Source organism: Pelodiscus sinensis, chromosome 8 (genome assembly GCF_052426305.1).
Source record: "Pelodiscus sinensis isolate ZL-2025 chromosome 8, ASM5242630v1, whole genome shotgun sequence".
Lineage (NCBI taxonomy): Eukaryota > Metazoa > Chordata > Testudines > Trionychidae > Pelodiscus > Pelodiscus sinensis.
Genome location: NC_143059.1, coordinates 66,067,942 through 66,084,497, shown reverse-complemented (window position 1 = coordinate 66,084,497; position 16,556 = coordinate 66,067,942). Strand labels below are relative to the sequence as shown.

Sequence of the window (16,556 nt, the reverse complement as noted above, 5' to 3'; positions counted from 1 at the left end):
ACCCTCCTAGTTCGAACTAGGAGGGTAGTGTAGACATACCCTAAGAGAAAATGTATACAATGTGTATTTGCAGTACACTGCATTTTAAATTGTAATTATCCAGCATCATTCATCAGTGTTAGAGAATTTCATGTCCTTTCAGGTGAGCTTGAAAGTAGATCATCTGGGATTAGCTAAATTATATGTTTCTCTTTAAAAGTAAACCTGTTTTTATGAGGCAACATCTGCCATGTTAATGTGATTTAGAATTGTTTGGCAGGTGTGGAGTTCGTGGTGCCCAGAACTGGGTATTATTGCAAGCTTTGTGGACTTTTCTACACGAATGAAGAGACAGCTAAGACAAGCCACTGCAGAAGTACTGTTCACTACAAAAATCTTCAGGTAAAACACACTTGTAAATAGTGGTAGTCCTACTTCTAATAACTAAAGGGTCCAACTGAGTAAAACTCTCTGGTTTTACTGTAACATGGACTTCCATGGTGCACGCAGAATTCAGTGGCATGGGAAAGGATAGTTTTAAGTCTTTTAAGCTGACGAGTGTTTATAATCAAATAGTCCGTGCAGTGCTATGGGCCAGCACTAACCTGTCACGGACAGATCCCTGTGCTCAAATCATGGGTCACAGGTCAATGAGTGAGAAGTCCTCATCACAAAAATACTAGCACACATTGGGCATGTCTACACTAGGAAATTATTTCGAAATAACTTATTTAGAAAAAATAACTTCCAAAATAATAGTTTTGAAATAGCGTGTCCATCCTATGGGGAAGCCTTGAAATTAGTCCAAGGCAGGCTCTGTTAATGTGGATGCACTAGCTTGATTTAGAGCCCCAGGAAGCACTGGGGAATAATTAGTTTGAATTACCCTGGGGAGTAGTTATTTTGAAATAGCAGCAGCTGAGCATCCATACTACCGCTATTTTGAAATAACTATTTAAAAATTAGCTTTATTCCTCATGGAAAGCAGGAGTACAGATTTCAAAATGACAGGCATGGTAGTGTGGATGCTCTGCTTGTTATTTCAAATTAAGAAGAGTTATTTCAAAATAATTCCCTAGTATAGACCAGGACAATATGGCCCCGTTGAGTCTCTCTGCTTAAGAGTCCCATTGTGATGGATCTAGTTCGCGAGCACGCAACCCCTTGATCCGGGGTTACGGCCCAGCGAGCCCTCTGTCTGAATGCCATCACGATGCCGGTTAAATGGGTGCAAGCTCCCGTACCACCCCCCAGGTGGGGGGCATCGGGGCCCAGCGGGCCCTGCGTCCCTGATTCCCCTTCTCGGGGCACCTTGTAAGGTCACCATGGTTCTCGTGGTGGTGGTCCTGACCACCTTGCACCGTTCGCTCCTTTCCCACGTTGTGAGCTACACTGAGGGATAAAGGGGTGGCTAGGGGGACCTGGGCCCTCCCTCTCCTCCGGGTCCCAGCCCGGGGCCCTAAGGGTTAGGGTATCAACCCTTACCCAGCTGATGGGGTCCCACCCCGTAACATGTCAGCCCCCGGGCGCCAATACGTCCCTGCCCCGGGCTGCTTCCTAGCCTCCCCCAAGTCAGCGGTTCATGGTCCCAGCCCAACAGCCCTTACCTCACTGTCGGTGGTATGCGTGTGGTCATCCCATAGCTCCTCCAGAGTCCTGGCTTCCCGTCTCAGCCGGGGTGGGAGGAATCGCCTCCTTGGCATCCTCCCCTGTGCTCTGGCTCTGGCGTGGCTTTTGAATGCCCCCCAGAGGTCACGCCACCCTTCTCGGCCCCGCCCCCGGCGAGGCCGGCCTCCCTACGTAGGGTCGTAGGAGGTGGGGCCACATCCCGGCATCCCCTGCCCAGGGCACGCACGTCTCAGCCGGCCTGGTGGCCGGCGCAGTCCTCCGTGGCCACGGGACTCCATTCCGCACTGGGCTCGGGGGATGTGGCACCTCGGCTGGGCCGTGCCTCCCGGGCTTCCTGTCGGGGCCAGAGCCGCTACTCCCCCCGCATTAGTGCGGGCCGCTGCTGGCCCATCATACCCATCGTTATGGAATAGCAGGGATGTTTCAGGTCAGGCATGAAATACATTGGTAGTGCTTTCTGGGACAGATTGTACAGAGCCTGCCAGCACAGCTCATTTCTTAATTTCACTGTAGCTAAATTTGTTACTTTTTTTTTTTAAAAAAAGGGCATCGTTTTATTTCTGTGCTAACTTAGAGTATCTTTCAACTTGAGCAGTTTCAAAGCACTAGCTGTGTGATACACAAAGGATCTGAGAATGGCTTCCCACACCATGGAAACACAGCCATCTCTGGTGTGGAACACGGCAACTGCCCAACATCACAGTTACTAGAAGGCAGTGAAGAAGCATGTCATGTCCTGTGTATTTATTTAGATTTACTTTTAAACCCCCACCTATTGCTTTGGGTATTTTTCCAAATATAAAAACACACACGAGACAATATCACACTAAGGTCATTGGCATATCCAAGAATAGACCAAAGCCAGCCCTGCCTTGATCACTTTTTAGATAGCTACCTGAGAATATCAACAATCCCTATTCATAACAGCATCAGAATTAGTCATTCCTTTGTACATTCTTGATCCGTGCAGCTCAGTGCATCCCCTCCCCACATGTCTGGCAGAACAGACAGGGCTGTGCAGCTTGCCGACAAGAACAACATATTCAAGCTCTAGCACCCTAAGGAAGAAAATCAAATTCCAGTGCTGAGGATCATTCCCAGAAAAGGCCCAATCTGCTTGATAAGATGTGATTGTAGACTAGAGGGAGGCTGGTCCCGGAGTTAGTAATTGAAGACTGAGGTGAGTGGATAGAGAGGAAGGAGGATGGTCAGTGATCAGGGAAAGATGGTTTTGGGAACTAATAAACTATTTTGCTACAGACCTCCTGTGTGACCTTGGGCTCAGCTCTCCAACGGACGTTAATAGCATAGTGTAGACACTGCTCCCCCTCACGTGAAACACAGTAAAGATTGTGGTGACAGGAGCTGGAAACCCACCTAACATAGATGGATTAGGGTACGTCTACACTAGCCCCCTAGTTTGAACTAGGGAGGCTAATGTAGGCATTCGAAGTTGCAAATGAAGCCCGGGATTTAAATATCCTGGGCTTCATTTGCATCTTCCCGGGCGCTGCCATTTTTAAATGTCCCTTAGTCCGAACTCCGTGCCCATGGCTATACATGGCATGGAGTAGGTAGTTCAAATTAGGCTTTCTAATTCGAACTACCGTTACTCCTCGTGCAACGTCTGCCCTTGGACTTCTCTTTGGCCTTGCTACCTGGTGTAGCAGGTTTTTAGAGGCCTCGGGCTTTGGTCCCCCTGACGGTCATGTAGTAATTATTGTCTAAAGGGGAATACACGAGTGGAATAAATTATATGTGCACTGAGGCATGTGCAGATGTGCACCACCGGTAGAAACACATTCTGTCAGCTGTGGGCACTGTGGGCGCTCTGCTGATCAGCCAGGCAGCATTTGAATCTCTCCTGAATGGCTGCCCAAGCACCCAGCTTTCAGGGAACACTGACTGACCTGCAGTGAAGTTTGAGAACCGCTGAATTAGACGAAGGCCAAACAGTTTTCACCTGAATTCTGGTTTATATATAAACTAGAAGATTTACCCGGTGTTGCTTGGGTCCTTCAGAACAGGGGACTGCAGATACGAGGGGTGCAGAAGCCAGGGCAGAGGCTTGGGGATGTGAGGGGTTCAGGGAAAGGGGCTCGTGATGTGGAGGTGCTGGAGTCAGGGCAGAGGGTAGGGATGGAGATATGGGAGTGCTCAGGACAGCAGGGTGCAGGGTTCAGGGCAGGGGTGGCTTAGGGCATGGAGCTAGGAGATTGGGGAGGCTTACCATGGCGAGGGTGACAATCTTCCAGTGGTAGCTCTTCCCAGGGTGGGGTGGCAAGTGGGTCTGCGCTGGCTGGCCCCCAGGCAGATCCTCGTGGGGGTGGGGGTATGTCAGGGTTGAGCTACCTGCCCTCCCTCCCCCTGACAGCTTCTCACGGGGGGATCTAGAACCAGCCTGCATCTCCCTTTCCTCCCCTCCCCCCGCAGTTCCTTGCAGCTGAGCTGCCTGGCAGCTTTTCATGGGGGGAGGGGGAAGCAAGTCTGCACAAGTGGCTCCCTGGGGAGGCAGGGTTGCTGGCCAGCAGAGCTTCCCCCCATCTGGTCCTGTAGCCAAAAGCCTGAGGGGAGGTGTTTGGAGGCAGGGGGCAACTTACCTGTCCTGTGGCTGACACTCTGGAGACTTGTGGCCCCAGCTGGCCACTTTCCTTCTGGTGCAGCCGCTCCCCTGTGGTCGCTCTGCAGTATAAGTGCCCCCTCTGCTCGCTGCCCCCAGTGATCATTGCAGAGCATAATGGTCCTGTCTGACCTCTCCGTTTCCACGTTATGGACAGCAATCAAATTCCAGGCACATCCCATTTTCCTGGCACAACCAGACTCTGACCTTGCTTTAAGTATGGATAAGTGGAAGCTGCATACTAGCAGCTCTTTCCATTTTTAGGTGGTAGTCCTAGCTCTTCCCATTTTTAGGTAGAGTTTTTGAACAAATGCACTGACTCCCAGATGGACAGACAGACACTCACGGATAGACAGACTGAGAGACAGACGCATGTACAAATTCTCTAAGATAGTTAGATAGATAGAGAGTGGTTTTATGGAAGGCATTGTAATACCTGACTCCCTTCTGTACAGTTTCTGTAATGAAAAAGTGTTTTCTCCCTCTTGCTGCAATTCTGAGATGAATAGCAGTGGGGGTTTTAGACTGAGATTTTCAAAGCTGAGGTGGCACTGAAATCAACAAGGGGTGTGGTTTTGATCATCTCAACCCTCAATGGGTAGGCAAGATCAGCACATGTGCTATATGCACAGTAAATATGTGCTAATCATTTAATGTAGTTTATGGTTCAAAGATAAATTAAACTTGCCCTAATGAATGCTGCATCTGTCCAAAGACTGTGGTAGTATTTACTTTGGCCTGCAGCCATGTGAAATTTTGACCTGTTAGATTAGGACGGAGTGAGTTTCCTCAAGCCACACCTCTCTATTGAAAATCATGGCTGTGGCAATCACCAGGGTATATAATCTAAAAGCAGCTTGAAGGACCTGGGCAGGCAACGTTTTTGGATTTAAAAATGAATTAGCTACGACCCCTCCTCTCAAAAAAGTAGGAGCTTGCCTCTGGAAGCTGAAGAATAGTTTTGAGTCACGTCCTGCTAAGCTGTACACATGAAACATTAAGAGTTTTGCCCTTGCTCCAAAAAAAAAAAAAAAAAAAAAAAAAAAACGGCCACATTGTCAGTACTGGCTTTACCATGGTGCCAGACACAAACTCAGAAGGGCCCTGGCATCTAGACTGTGGCCCCATCATCTCCCCACTTCCCACATGCCCTACACCCATTTGGTTTCATCCCTCCTCACTCCCTAATTGTTCCTCTCCGCCCGTTCCCTTCCTTGCTCCTTTCTGCCTCCCCTCCCCCATGCAAGCAGTGGGCAGGGCTTTGTGGGGAAGAGGCCAAGCAGGACTGGGACCTCAGAGCAGAGCGTGAGTGGAGTATGGCTGAGGGAACCTTGGGGAGGTGCACAGAGGCAGGGCCTTGATGCAGAGTGCAGGGCGGGACCTCAGGACCACATCAGGTTAATCCAGCCCTGCAAACTGTGAGTTTAAGCCGTGTCCTGAGAGTGCAACAGCAAGTCACTCCCAGACACCATTGAAAGGAGAGATGCTTAGAAGGCAACAGGATGCCTTTCACAGCTGCTAGGAGGATTCTGTGCCCTTCCCCTTCCCCCTCCCAGCAGTGTTTTAAATGACCAATCCAAGACCAGAGCAGTTGTTTGTAGCTAGAGATGTGTGTGATTTCTCATCACAGTTGTACATAGACTGATGGGTGCTAATGAGTCTGTTTCAAGAGTCTGAGTAATAGTGTTGAGTTGAGTCATAGTGTATAACAATTAGATTTTCATTAGTGTCCACTAATCCTGAGTACCTCCATTCTTGGGTTCTTTTATAGTCTGAAGCAAAATACAGGACAATGTAGCACTTTAAAGACTAACAAGATGGTTTATTAGATTATATCATTAGATAATTAATTATAATTAATAATATTAGATGATATCATCTAATAAACCATCTTGTTAGTCTTTAAAGTGCTACATTGTCCTGTATTTTGTTTCTGCTACTCCAGACTAACACGGCTACATTTCAATCACTATTTTATAGTCTGAGATGCCTTTAGTTAAGTACTTCAAAAATAAATAACAAATTGTCTGGTAGCACTTTATAAACTAACAAAACATGTAGATGGTACCATGAGCTTTCGTGGGCACAGCTCACTTCTTCAGATGACTGGAGTTCTGAGTACGGGATATGAAAACTCGAAATAAATAGGAGAAGGGAAAGGGGGAGAAGAGAATGATGCTCTGTTTCCCGCCCCCGCCCCCCCCCCCCCCCCCCCCCCGCCCCGCTTCCCTTCCTCTTTTTTCTTTAAGTATCTGGAGAATGGGTGCTAAACCTAAGCAGATAAAGATCAAAGGCAATAGATGGAATGCTAAGACAGGAAGGATACAACTCAGAAAGTTTTTAGCACCTTCAGTGATAGAGTCCCCACCAATTTAAATCACGATTGAGTCCATTAGCATGTGAATTGAATTTGTGTATGTAATGTAATTCCAGGCTTTACCTGTGAATTTGGCTTGAGGAGCTGGCCTGGGATGAGACTGCCACCTGCAGATCTGTCAGATTATGGTTAGGCAAGCAGAAATGTTCTCCAACGGGCTTCTGAGTATTTCCTTTACATAGATCCGATTTGTGTCCATTGATTCTCCTTCAAGTGGTCCCCGTGGTGCTCCACTGTGGGTGCTGGTGCGTCCTCGTGCCGGCGACCGGAGACTTTTCTAGCCGTTTCTGCCGCGCCGCGCACGTGCCATGGCACCCTCTAGTGTCGTTGGAATTGAAGGGCGCCTTATACTCTCGCGGCTCCTCAGTTCCTTCTCTACCGTCCTCGGCAGCAGACGGAGCCCTCTGTTCTCCTTATTTCTCTCTAAAATTAGTAAAATACCTCGTTTTATTCCCTAGTTACCTCATCATCCAAGTTCTTTAGCCCTATTCACCTCCAACAAATAAGAGAGCAGACCATAAATACTTTATCACTCCAAAAAATATGGGCTTCCTTTTTACCCACCCACCTCTGAACTCCCTAGTAGTGGATTCGGTACGTCAAAAGGGTAAACAGTCTAATCTAAGAACAATCCCACGGGACAGGGACCACAAGAAAGTGGACATTATGGGCCGAAAGGTTTACTCTTCATCCACATTACTCCTCAGGGCTGCGAACTATACTGCCTTGCTTGCAGACTATGACCACGCTAATTATTCCAAGCTTCAGGATCTCCTCCAACACCTTCCGGAGCATAAACAGTCAACCCTGCTCAATATTATGCAGGAGGGCCACACCATCTCCCGCACAGCCTTACAGTCTGCTATGGACGTGGCAGACACCGCAGCTTGAATTACAGCCTCAGCGATAGTGCTCTGCAGAATTTCCTGGTTACAAGCATCTGGGATACCTAGGGATCTACAACAAAAGGTTGAGGACTTATCTTTTGATCGAATCAAACTTTTCACAGTTAAGACCGACGAGGTGTTGCTTTCTATGAAGGACTCTCGTACTACTCTCAGGACCCTTGGAATGTATACTCCTCCATTCAAGAGAACTAGGTACCTACTTCCTAACCCAGAAGAAGATGGGAGGGTGGTGACACCTCTTAGACCTCAGGCGCCTCAACAAATACATCGCATACCACCGTTTCAAGATGGCCACCCTATCAACTATCATTCACGTGCTTGATCAACACGATTGGCTTTCGGCTCTCGACCTTCAAGACGCCTATTTCCACATTACAATTCATCCTGCTCACACACGCTTCTTACGGTTTACGGTAGGCACCCAACACTACCTACACAGGGTGCTCCCATTTGGCCTGTCCACGGCCCCCAGTGTGTTCTCCAAAACCCTGGCAGTCATAATGGCCTCTCTTCGATGCCAAGGCATCATAATATTCCCGTATTTGGACGATTGCCTCATAATAGTTGCGTCCTTCGACGAGCGAAGGCCATGACAGATACCACAATAGCCCTTCTACTCATCCTCGGGTTTCACATAAATTACGCAAAATCCACTCTACGCCCAACGCAGAGGCTGGAATTCATAGGCATCCTCATCGACACAGTCACAGCAAGGGCTACTCTTCCCAAGCACAGGTTCGCAACGATATGCGACCTTATCCGAACAGTACAAGTGGTGCCAACTGTCATGGTCCGCCACTGCCTCAAAATCCTTGAGCACATGGCCTCCATGACCTATGTCGTCAACCTGGCCAGACTCCACATGAGACCTCTCCAGTCCTGGCTCACGACGGTTTACAGGCCTTCCAGAGACCAACTTTCCAAGTCCGTCACCATTCCACCACGCATCATCAACTCCCTGCTCTGGTGGACAATTCCTCAAAACATGCTACACGGCCTTCCTTTCCAACACCCACCTTCCACTCTCACAGTTATAACAGATGCCTCACTCATAGGATGGAGAGCCCACTTGGGACACGTCACAGACCAAGGCAAATGGTCATTTATGGAGCAGACTTTCCATATCTACCTCCTTGAGTTACAGGCAGTCAGATATGCATGCCACTATTTCGCTCAGTACATAGCTCACAAGTCCATTACCATCAAGACGGACAATACCACCTGCATGTACTACATCAACTGTCAGGGTGGCACTCGATCCCTTTCCCTGTGTTCAGAAGCTATCAAGCTCTGGAACTGGTGCCTATCATACGGGGTCACCCCTTTGGCTGTTTACCTTCCCGGGATACTCAATGTCACAGTAGACGCTCTAAGCCGTATGTTTATGGACTAGCACAAATGAGAAATCGACAGACGCGTCCTCACTCCGCTCTTCCTTCATTGGGGCCAACCAGAGGTGGACCTCTTCGCCACAAAGAACAACCGAAAATGCCACCTCTACTGCTCCAGAGGAGCCCTGGGGAAACGTTCCCTCGGAGACGCCTTTTCCATCACATGGGATGCCTCTCCCCTGTATGCCTTTCCCCCCTTCCCGCTCCTACACAAAGTCCTCAACAAGATCAGAACGGACCAGGTGCTAGTCATTCTAGAGGCACCTGAATGGCCCAGACAAACATGATATCCTTACCTCCTCAAGATGGTGGTGACGAATCCATATCCCTTTCCTCTCCATCACGATCTTCTCTCGCAGATCCACGGTTGGACTCTTCATCCAGATGTTCTCAAGCTCCAGCTCCATGCCTGGCTCCTTCATGGCTCCAGGATGCTGAGACTGCCTGCTCGGAACAAGTGAAAGACATTCTAATTAATAGTAGAAGACGTTCCACCAGGAAAACCTACCTGTACAAATGAACTCGATTCTCTCACTGGTATGCTCAAACCCATCCAAGCCCGCCACACCTCGCTCCTTTACCTACCTTACTGGACTACTTACTATCCCTAAAACAGTCCGGCCTAGCACTTAGCAGTATCAAGGTCCACTTTCATCATTCCATGGATGGCGCTTCTTTTCTTGCTGACCCACTGACTAAACGCTTCTTTAAGGGACTGCAGAATATCTTTCCTCCTGTCTGTCCACCAGTCCCCATTTGGGACTTAAACCACGTTTTAAAGAGCCTGACAAAACTGCCATTCGAACCTATAGCCACATGCTCCTGGTCTCATTTGTCTATGAAAGTAGCCTTCCTTGTCACCATTACCTCTAGCAAGAGGGTGAGTGAGCTTGCGGCCTTGATGGTCGACCCTCCATATATTGTATTTACAAAGGACAGGGTGATACTCCAACCCCACCTTAAATTCCTCCCTAAAGTACTCTCCCCCGTCCACATGAATGAACCCATACACTTACCTGCCTTCTTTCCGAAGCCTCACGCTGACCCAATCCAGACTGCATGGCACACTCTTGACGTCCGACAAGCTCTGGCGTTCTACATTGATCACACGAAGTCATGGCGAGCCTCACCTAGACTCTTTATCTCTTATGCTAAAAGATCTAAGGGGCAGGGAGTCTTATCTCAAAGAATTTCTAAATGAATTACATCCTGCATTCGAATTTGTTACACCCTATATGGCAAGCACTACCTGGAATTATCACAGCTCATTCCACCAGGGCGGTACCTGCCACGACCGCCTTCCTTCGTAACGTTCCACTGCAAGACATTTGCAACACTGCTACCTGGTCATCTGACCACTCTTTTGCGCAACATTATGCTCTTTCTGCTTCCATAGCATCCTCCATGGCAGTGGGACAGGCTGTTATCCACAGTTACTACTACATGGCTCCAAACCCACCTCCGCAAGCCAACAACTGCTGTGTAGTCACCCACAGTGGAGCACCAACGGGGACCACTCGAAGGAGAAGAAGTTCTTCGTCAAGTAGTGTCCCCGAGGGTGCTCCACTCGAGGTGCTGGGTCCGTCCCAGCGCCGCAAAACGAAGAAACTTCCATAGCAGTAGCATTGCCGGCTCGCGCATGCGCTCTTGTTGCCTCGCGCCATTCGCGCCGTTACAGCTGAGTGCGGGCCGGCTTGTCAGTTTCCTTCAACCATCCGTGGCCGCAGACGGATCTAGGACGAGCCCCCTCTCTGCCTGAGGAGAAAAGGGAGACTTTTCCTTAGAAACCTATTACGAGACAATTTAGAGTTAGGGTAGTTGTTACTAGTTGTTAATAGTATTACTAGTTAGTTCTCAGGTTTTCTTTCTTTCTAGTTTATAATCTATTAGTAGCCTTAAAAAAACTGTTTTATTATTATCTGATAACATGCCTGGCTTCAAGAAATGTTCCCAATGCCAGGAGGCAATGCCTGACTCAGACGGGCACTCGCGATGTGTTAAATGTTTAGGGGATGGGCACATCCCATTGAAGTGCCCTCACTGCATGAAATTGACAGCTTGCGCTCGGCGCGATAGGGAAATGTGGCTGAGGGTGATTTTATTTAACAAAGCCCTTCAGTCTGATACACCATCTCCCGCTGTCTCGGGAGCGCACCTGCCTCGCTCTCCCGCGAAGGAGCTCCACAAGACCACTGGACTACCGCACCGCAGGAGCGTGCCGGACAGACCGGGTACCTCTGGCTCTGTGCTGAGGCACCCGGCAGAGAAGACTGGCAAGGGCCGTAGTGCCTCAGGCCCAGCTTTGGCAAGCGCTAAAGACCCGATGCGGGCTCCTGCTAAAGGACCGCGGGCGGAATCGGCACCGGCAGCAGCCCCAACGGCCGAGTTACAGCCGATAATGGCGGCCCCGGTGCTGGCTGATGTCACGCATGCGCAGCCACTCACAGCTCTATCGACACCCATGCCCATGGTGCTGACGGCTGAGACCTTGACTTCAGCGGCGCCACAGGCGACAGCACCGACTCAGGCACCGCAGTCTATCATTGGCACCGTACAGCCCTCTGCACTGCTGCCTCCTTCGGCACTGACACAGCCTTTAACTCCCACGGCACCGCTGATTCCTTTGCAGAACAGCCAGGTGGTAGGGACCACATCAATTCAAATGGCACCGTCTTCTCCTGCTGATCACTTGGTGCTGACTGAGGTCCCATACAGGTCGAGGCGCGTTCGGACGCCCTCACTCACGCCTGACCGAGCTCGGTTCTTTCCAGGACCCTGGTCACCAACTTCATTTTCCTTGAACAACCATCATTCTCCTCGTTATGTCTCCACCAGGGACCGCTACCATGCATTACCTCAGCGATCATCCTCATACCATCACTACCGTTATCATGATGAACGACGCTATTCCTACTATTCTCGCTCTCCATCTTGTTTTTCTGACAGATCGGTCTCACCGGGACTATCCAGGCGTTCGAGATATTCACACTGGTATGATGCATCCGGAGCCTACTCCCCCAGACGCTCCCCAACTCACCGTCAGAGATATGATCGTTACTATGATGACCGTCGATATTCTCGTAGATCACGATCCCCACAACCCACTCGTCCAGCGTCTACACTTCGCGCACCTTCGCCGATGATTCCACCAGTGTCTGCAGAAGACGCTATCTCAGTTACTGATCAGGACGGGCATGAGAACAACTATACTCCGAATAAGGAACCGGAGTCTCCAGCCAATCATTCATCGTCATCCCCGGACGATTCTGTCTTCCCTGGAGAGTTATCTCCCACAGAAAATCACAAGCAGTTTCAAGAGCTCTTTGACAGGGTTGCACAATCTCAGAACATTCAAACTACAAACATACAGCAAAAACAACAGCCTTTGCTGAAAAACTAGCAGCCCTCACAAAAATCAAAGCTGGCTCTGCCCTTCGATGAGGCTATCTTGGAGATCGCAAATGATATATGGCAGACTCCCTCCGCTTCCTTACCGACGAACAAGAGGGCGGACAAGAAATACTTTATAAACCAAAAGGATATGGACTTTTTGTTTACGCATCCCCAACCCAATTCCCTTGTTATGGACGCCGCCCAACAAAGATCGAAGATGGCTCAGAATAAAAACACTGCAAGTGACAAGGAGGCTAAACACCTAGACATTTTAGGTAGGAAAGTATATTCTTCGGCCACTTCAGTCCTCCATATGTGTAACTACGCAGCTCCCCTCGCGAATCATGATTTTGACAATTACTCTAAATTAGTCCCCCTCCTAGAACACCTACCAGACTCCAAGCACCAAATCTTGAGAGTGGTAATACAGGAGGGCTACACAATGGCCAGAACAGCACTGCAAATTGCCCTGGACACGGCAGATGCAGCAGCTAGAGCCACGGCTACTGCTGTAGTCATGCGTTGTGTGTCCTGGCTGCATCAGGCAGCTGCCCCGAAAGAGTTGCTCAACAAAGTAGAAGACTTACCATTCGATCGACAGTCTCTTTTCGCCCAGGCCACAGATCAGGTGTTCCACTCGGGCAAGGACTCCTCAACGACTCTTAGAACGCTGGGGATGTATACGCCTCCGTATAAACGCAAAAGATATACGCCCTATAATAAACAGAGACCCTTCTCTTATGCAACATTCCGCCCCAAGCCATATGAACAACAGAGACCAAGGCAATGCCAGCAAAGACGAAGACAGCAACCTGGCAAGACATCCAGTCAACAACAGGGCCGGCAACAAGTTTGATGGGTCAGTCGAGGGACTGCGGACAACCCCTTTATCGGGAGCATCACAAGTAGCTTTATTCCATCATCGGCTGAGACCTTATCAACATCGCTGGTCTCTGATTTCCACCGACCGATGGGTCAACGACATAGTTATTTCAGGATATGCCATCCCTTTCAACTCCATCCCCCCCCACTCCCCACCCTCCCCGTCCTTTTTTAGGGACCCCTCTCAGGAGATTCTTCTACAGCAAGAGGTGTCCCGACTACGTACTATAGGAGCTGTGGAGAGGGTACCCGTTCAGTTCCGGGGGAGAGGTTTCTACTCCCGGTACTTCCTCACCCAGAAGAAATCAGGGGGTTGGAGGCCTATTCTGGACCTGCGTCGACTCAACCGCTACCTGCGGAAACAAAAATTCAAAATGGTCACGTTAGCTTCTATCATCCCGGCTCTCCACAAAGGGGATTGGTTTGCGTCCCTCGACTTACAGGACGCCTATTTCCACATAGCAATTCACCCAGCCCACAGGCGATTCCTTCGTTTCGTGGTGGGCACAGAACATTACCAATACCGTGTCTTACCCTTCGGTCTGTCAGCAGCACCACGGGTGTTTTCCAAAACCCTGGCGGTGGTAGCTGCCTACCTCCGATGCCTCAATATTACGATCTTCCCGTTTCTTGACGATTGTCTACTAAAGGCCCCTACCTGCCAAGAGGCGGCATGGGCAGTGACCACCACCACATCAGTATTCGAGATGTTGGGCCTTATAATCAATTTCGGCAAATCATCCCTAACACCAAGTCAGGACTTGGAATTTATTGGCGCGAGATTCGATGCACTGAATGCAAGAGTGTACTTACCTACAGCAAGACTCCAGTTGATCCAGGATTTGGTGCAGTCTGTCTCAATTGCTCCCAGATCCAGCATACTCACTTGTCTAAAATTGCTGGGGCACATGGCTGCCACCACATATGTGTTGCCACATGCGAGACTTCACCTACGCAGTCTCCAGCATTGGCTGTTCAAGGTGTACACACCGGGGGTACATGCTGTGAGCAAGACAGTGTCCATTCCCGGACGCGTCAAGACTTCACTGGCATGGTGGGACAACCCCAAAAACTTGTTATCAGGCATACCATTCCACGCACGCAGGCCCACGGTACAGATCACAACGGATGCCTCTTTGATCGGCTGGGGGGCACATCTGCAGGAACATCGAGTTCAAGGGCTCTGGACGACACAGGAGTCCCTGCAACACATAAACCTCCTCGAACTGCGGGCTGTATTCAACGCATGCAGACATTTCCTGCAGATGATCCGAGGTCTTGCAGTCCACACTCTCATTGACAGTATATGCACCGTGTACTATATCAACAGACAAGGCTGGGCACGTTCACAATCCCTTTGCGCAGAGGCCATACGACTGTGGAACTGGGCAATCCACCATGGTATAACCCTCACCGCATCGTACCTCCCGGGCAAGGACAATACCATCGCCGACGCCCTGAGCAGACACTTCCTTACTCAGCACGAGTGGGAGTTACACAACAAAGTGGTTCATGGTCTCTTCCATCTCTGGGGGTTCCCGAGTATAGACCTCTTTGCCACTCATCACAACAAAAAGTGTCATCAGTATTGTTCACGGGCAGGTACCGGCAAGAATTCCCTGGGGGATGCTCTTCTGCTCAATTGGGGCTCTCACCAACTTCTCTACGCGTTTCCGCCTCTTCCTCTCATTCCGAGGGCACTGGAGAAGAGGGCACAACAGTGATCTTCATAGCACCCTATTGGCCTCGACAGACTTGGCTGACACAATTGTCCAGAATGTCGGTCGCTCAGCCACAACGACTCCCACTGAGGCCCAACTTACTGTCTCAACGGCACTGTTCAATGCTGCATCGATCGCATGCATCTTACGGCATGGCTCCTAACTGGTTTCAGCCACCGGAAATGACTTGTTCTCAGGAAGTGAAACATGTACTGATGAATAGCAGACGCCATAGCACTCACAAGGCCTACACCTACAAATGGCACCGGTTCCAAGCGTGGTGTCTGGAAAGGGACTTGTACCCTCTTTCTTTACCGGTGTAGCATACTTTGGACTACATCTTCCATCTGAAGACGGAGGGCTTAGCGAACGCTTCGTTGAAAGTACACTTGGCAGCAATCTCGGCCTTCCGTTCGCACATCGACGGACATTCACTGTTTGCTCACCTGTTAGTTAAAAGATTCCTAAAGGAACTTGATAACCTATATCCGACCTTCACAATCCCTCCGGAGCCATGGGACTTATCTTTGGTACTGGACGCACTAACTCGTCCCCCCTTTGAACCTTTAGCAACTTGCGACCTGCGCATGCTCACAATGAAGGTGTCTTTCCTTCTAGCAGTCACGGCAGCACGTCGGGTTAGTGAGTTGGCAGCTCTTTCAGCCGATCCACCATACACTTTATTTTCTGAACAAGGGGTTCTGCTTCGCGTTCATCCCCCCCTCCTGCCGAAGATAAATTCTTCCTTCCATATAAACGAGCCCATAAGTCTGCCAACATTCTATCTGAAGCCTCATTCCTCGCCAGAAGACTCGCGTTTACATACCCTTGATGTTAGACGGGCACTGGCCTTCTATCTGCATAGAACACGTGCCTTCAGATGGTCTCAGCGCTTTTTTATAGCTACGGCGGAGCACTCCAAGGGTCAACAGCTCTCCACAGAACGTATTTCCAATCTGATCACCTCCTGTATCTCATGTTGTTATGTCCTACGGCACAAATCCTTGCCAGGACGACCTCACGCTCATCCCACCAGAGGCATGGCCGCATCTACTGCGTACCTTAGAGGGGTACCCTTGCAGGACATATGCCCTGCAGCAACCTGGTCATCCTCTCTTGCCTTTGCCAAGCATTATGCTCTTGAGAAAATATTGAGGAATGATTCAGCGGTGGCGCAAGCAGTCTTGGCCACAGCACAGAGATCATAAGTCCGAAGCACGCCAATAGTGTTGGACCACTGCTATGTACTCACCTCGAATGGACCACCCTCGGGGACACTACTCGACGAAGAAGAGAGAGTTAAGAAGAGAGAGTTACTCACCTTGTGCAGTAACGTCTGTTCTTCAAGATGTGTGTCCCCGTGGGTGCTCCACGACCCACCCTCCTCCCTGCTTCAGAGCTTCTGTTTATCTCTTTCAGATGCTTCCGATTGAGAGGAAACTGACAAGCCGGCCCGCGCTTAGCTGTAATGGCGCGAACGGCATGAGGCAACAGGAGCGCATGCGCGGGCCGGCAGAGCTACTGCTATGGAAGTTTCTCCGTTTTGTGGCGCCGGGACGGACCCAGCACCCCAAGTGGAGCACCCATGGGGACACACATCTCAAAGAACAGACGTTACTGCACAGGGTGAGTAACTCTCTCTTACTCACCTTGTGC

The 16,556-nt window shown here is 49.8% G+C and overlaps 1 protein-coding gene across 3 annotated transcripts in view; it reads left to right on the top strand.

The window, feature by feature from the left end:
* Positions 1 to 16,556, top strand: part of RBM20 (RNA binding motif protein 20) — a 186,412-nt gene that overhangs the window by 165,520 nt on the left and 4,336 nt on the right. For all 3 annotated transcript variants that reach the window (XM_075935489.2, XM_075935485.2, XM_075935488.2), the window contains exon 13: positions 260 to 381. In XM_075935489.2, coding sequence (XP_075791604.2) covers positions 260 to 381 — 122 coding nt within the window. The remainder of the gene's footprint in view (positions 1 to 259; positions 382 to 16,556) is intronic.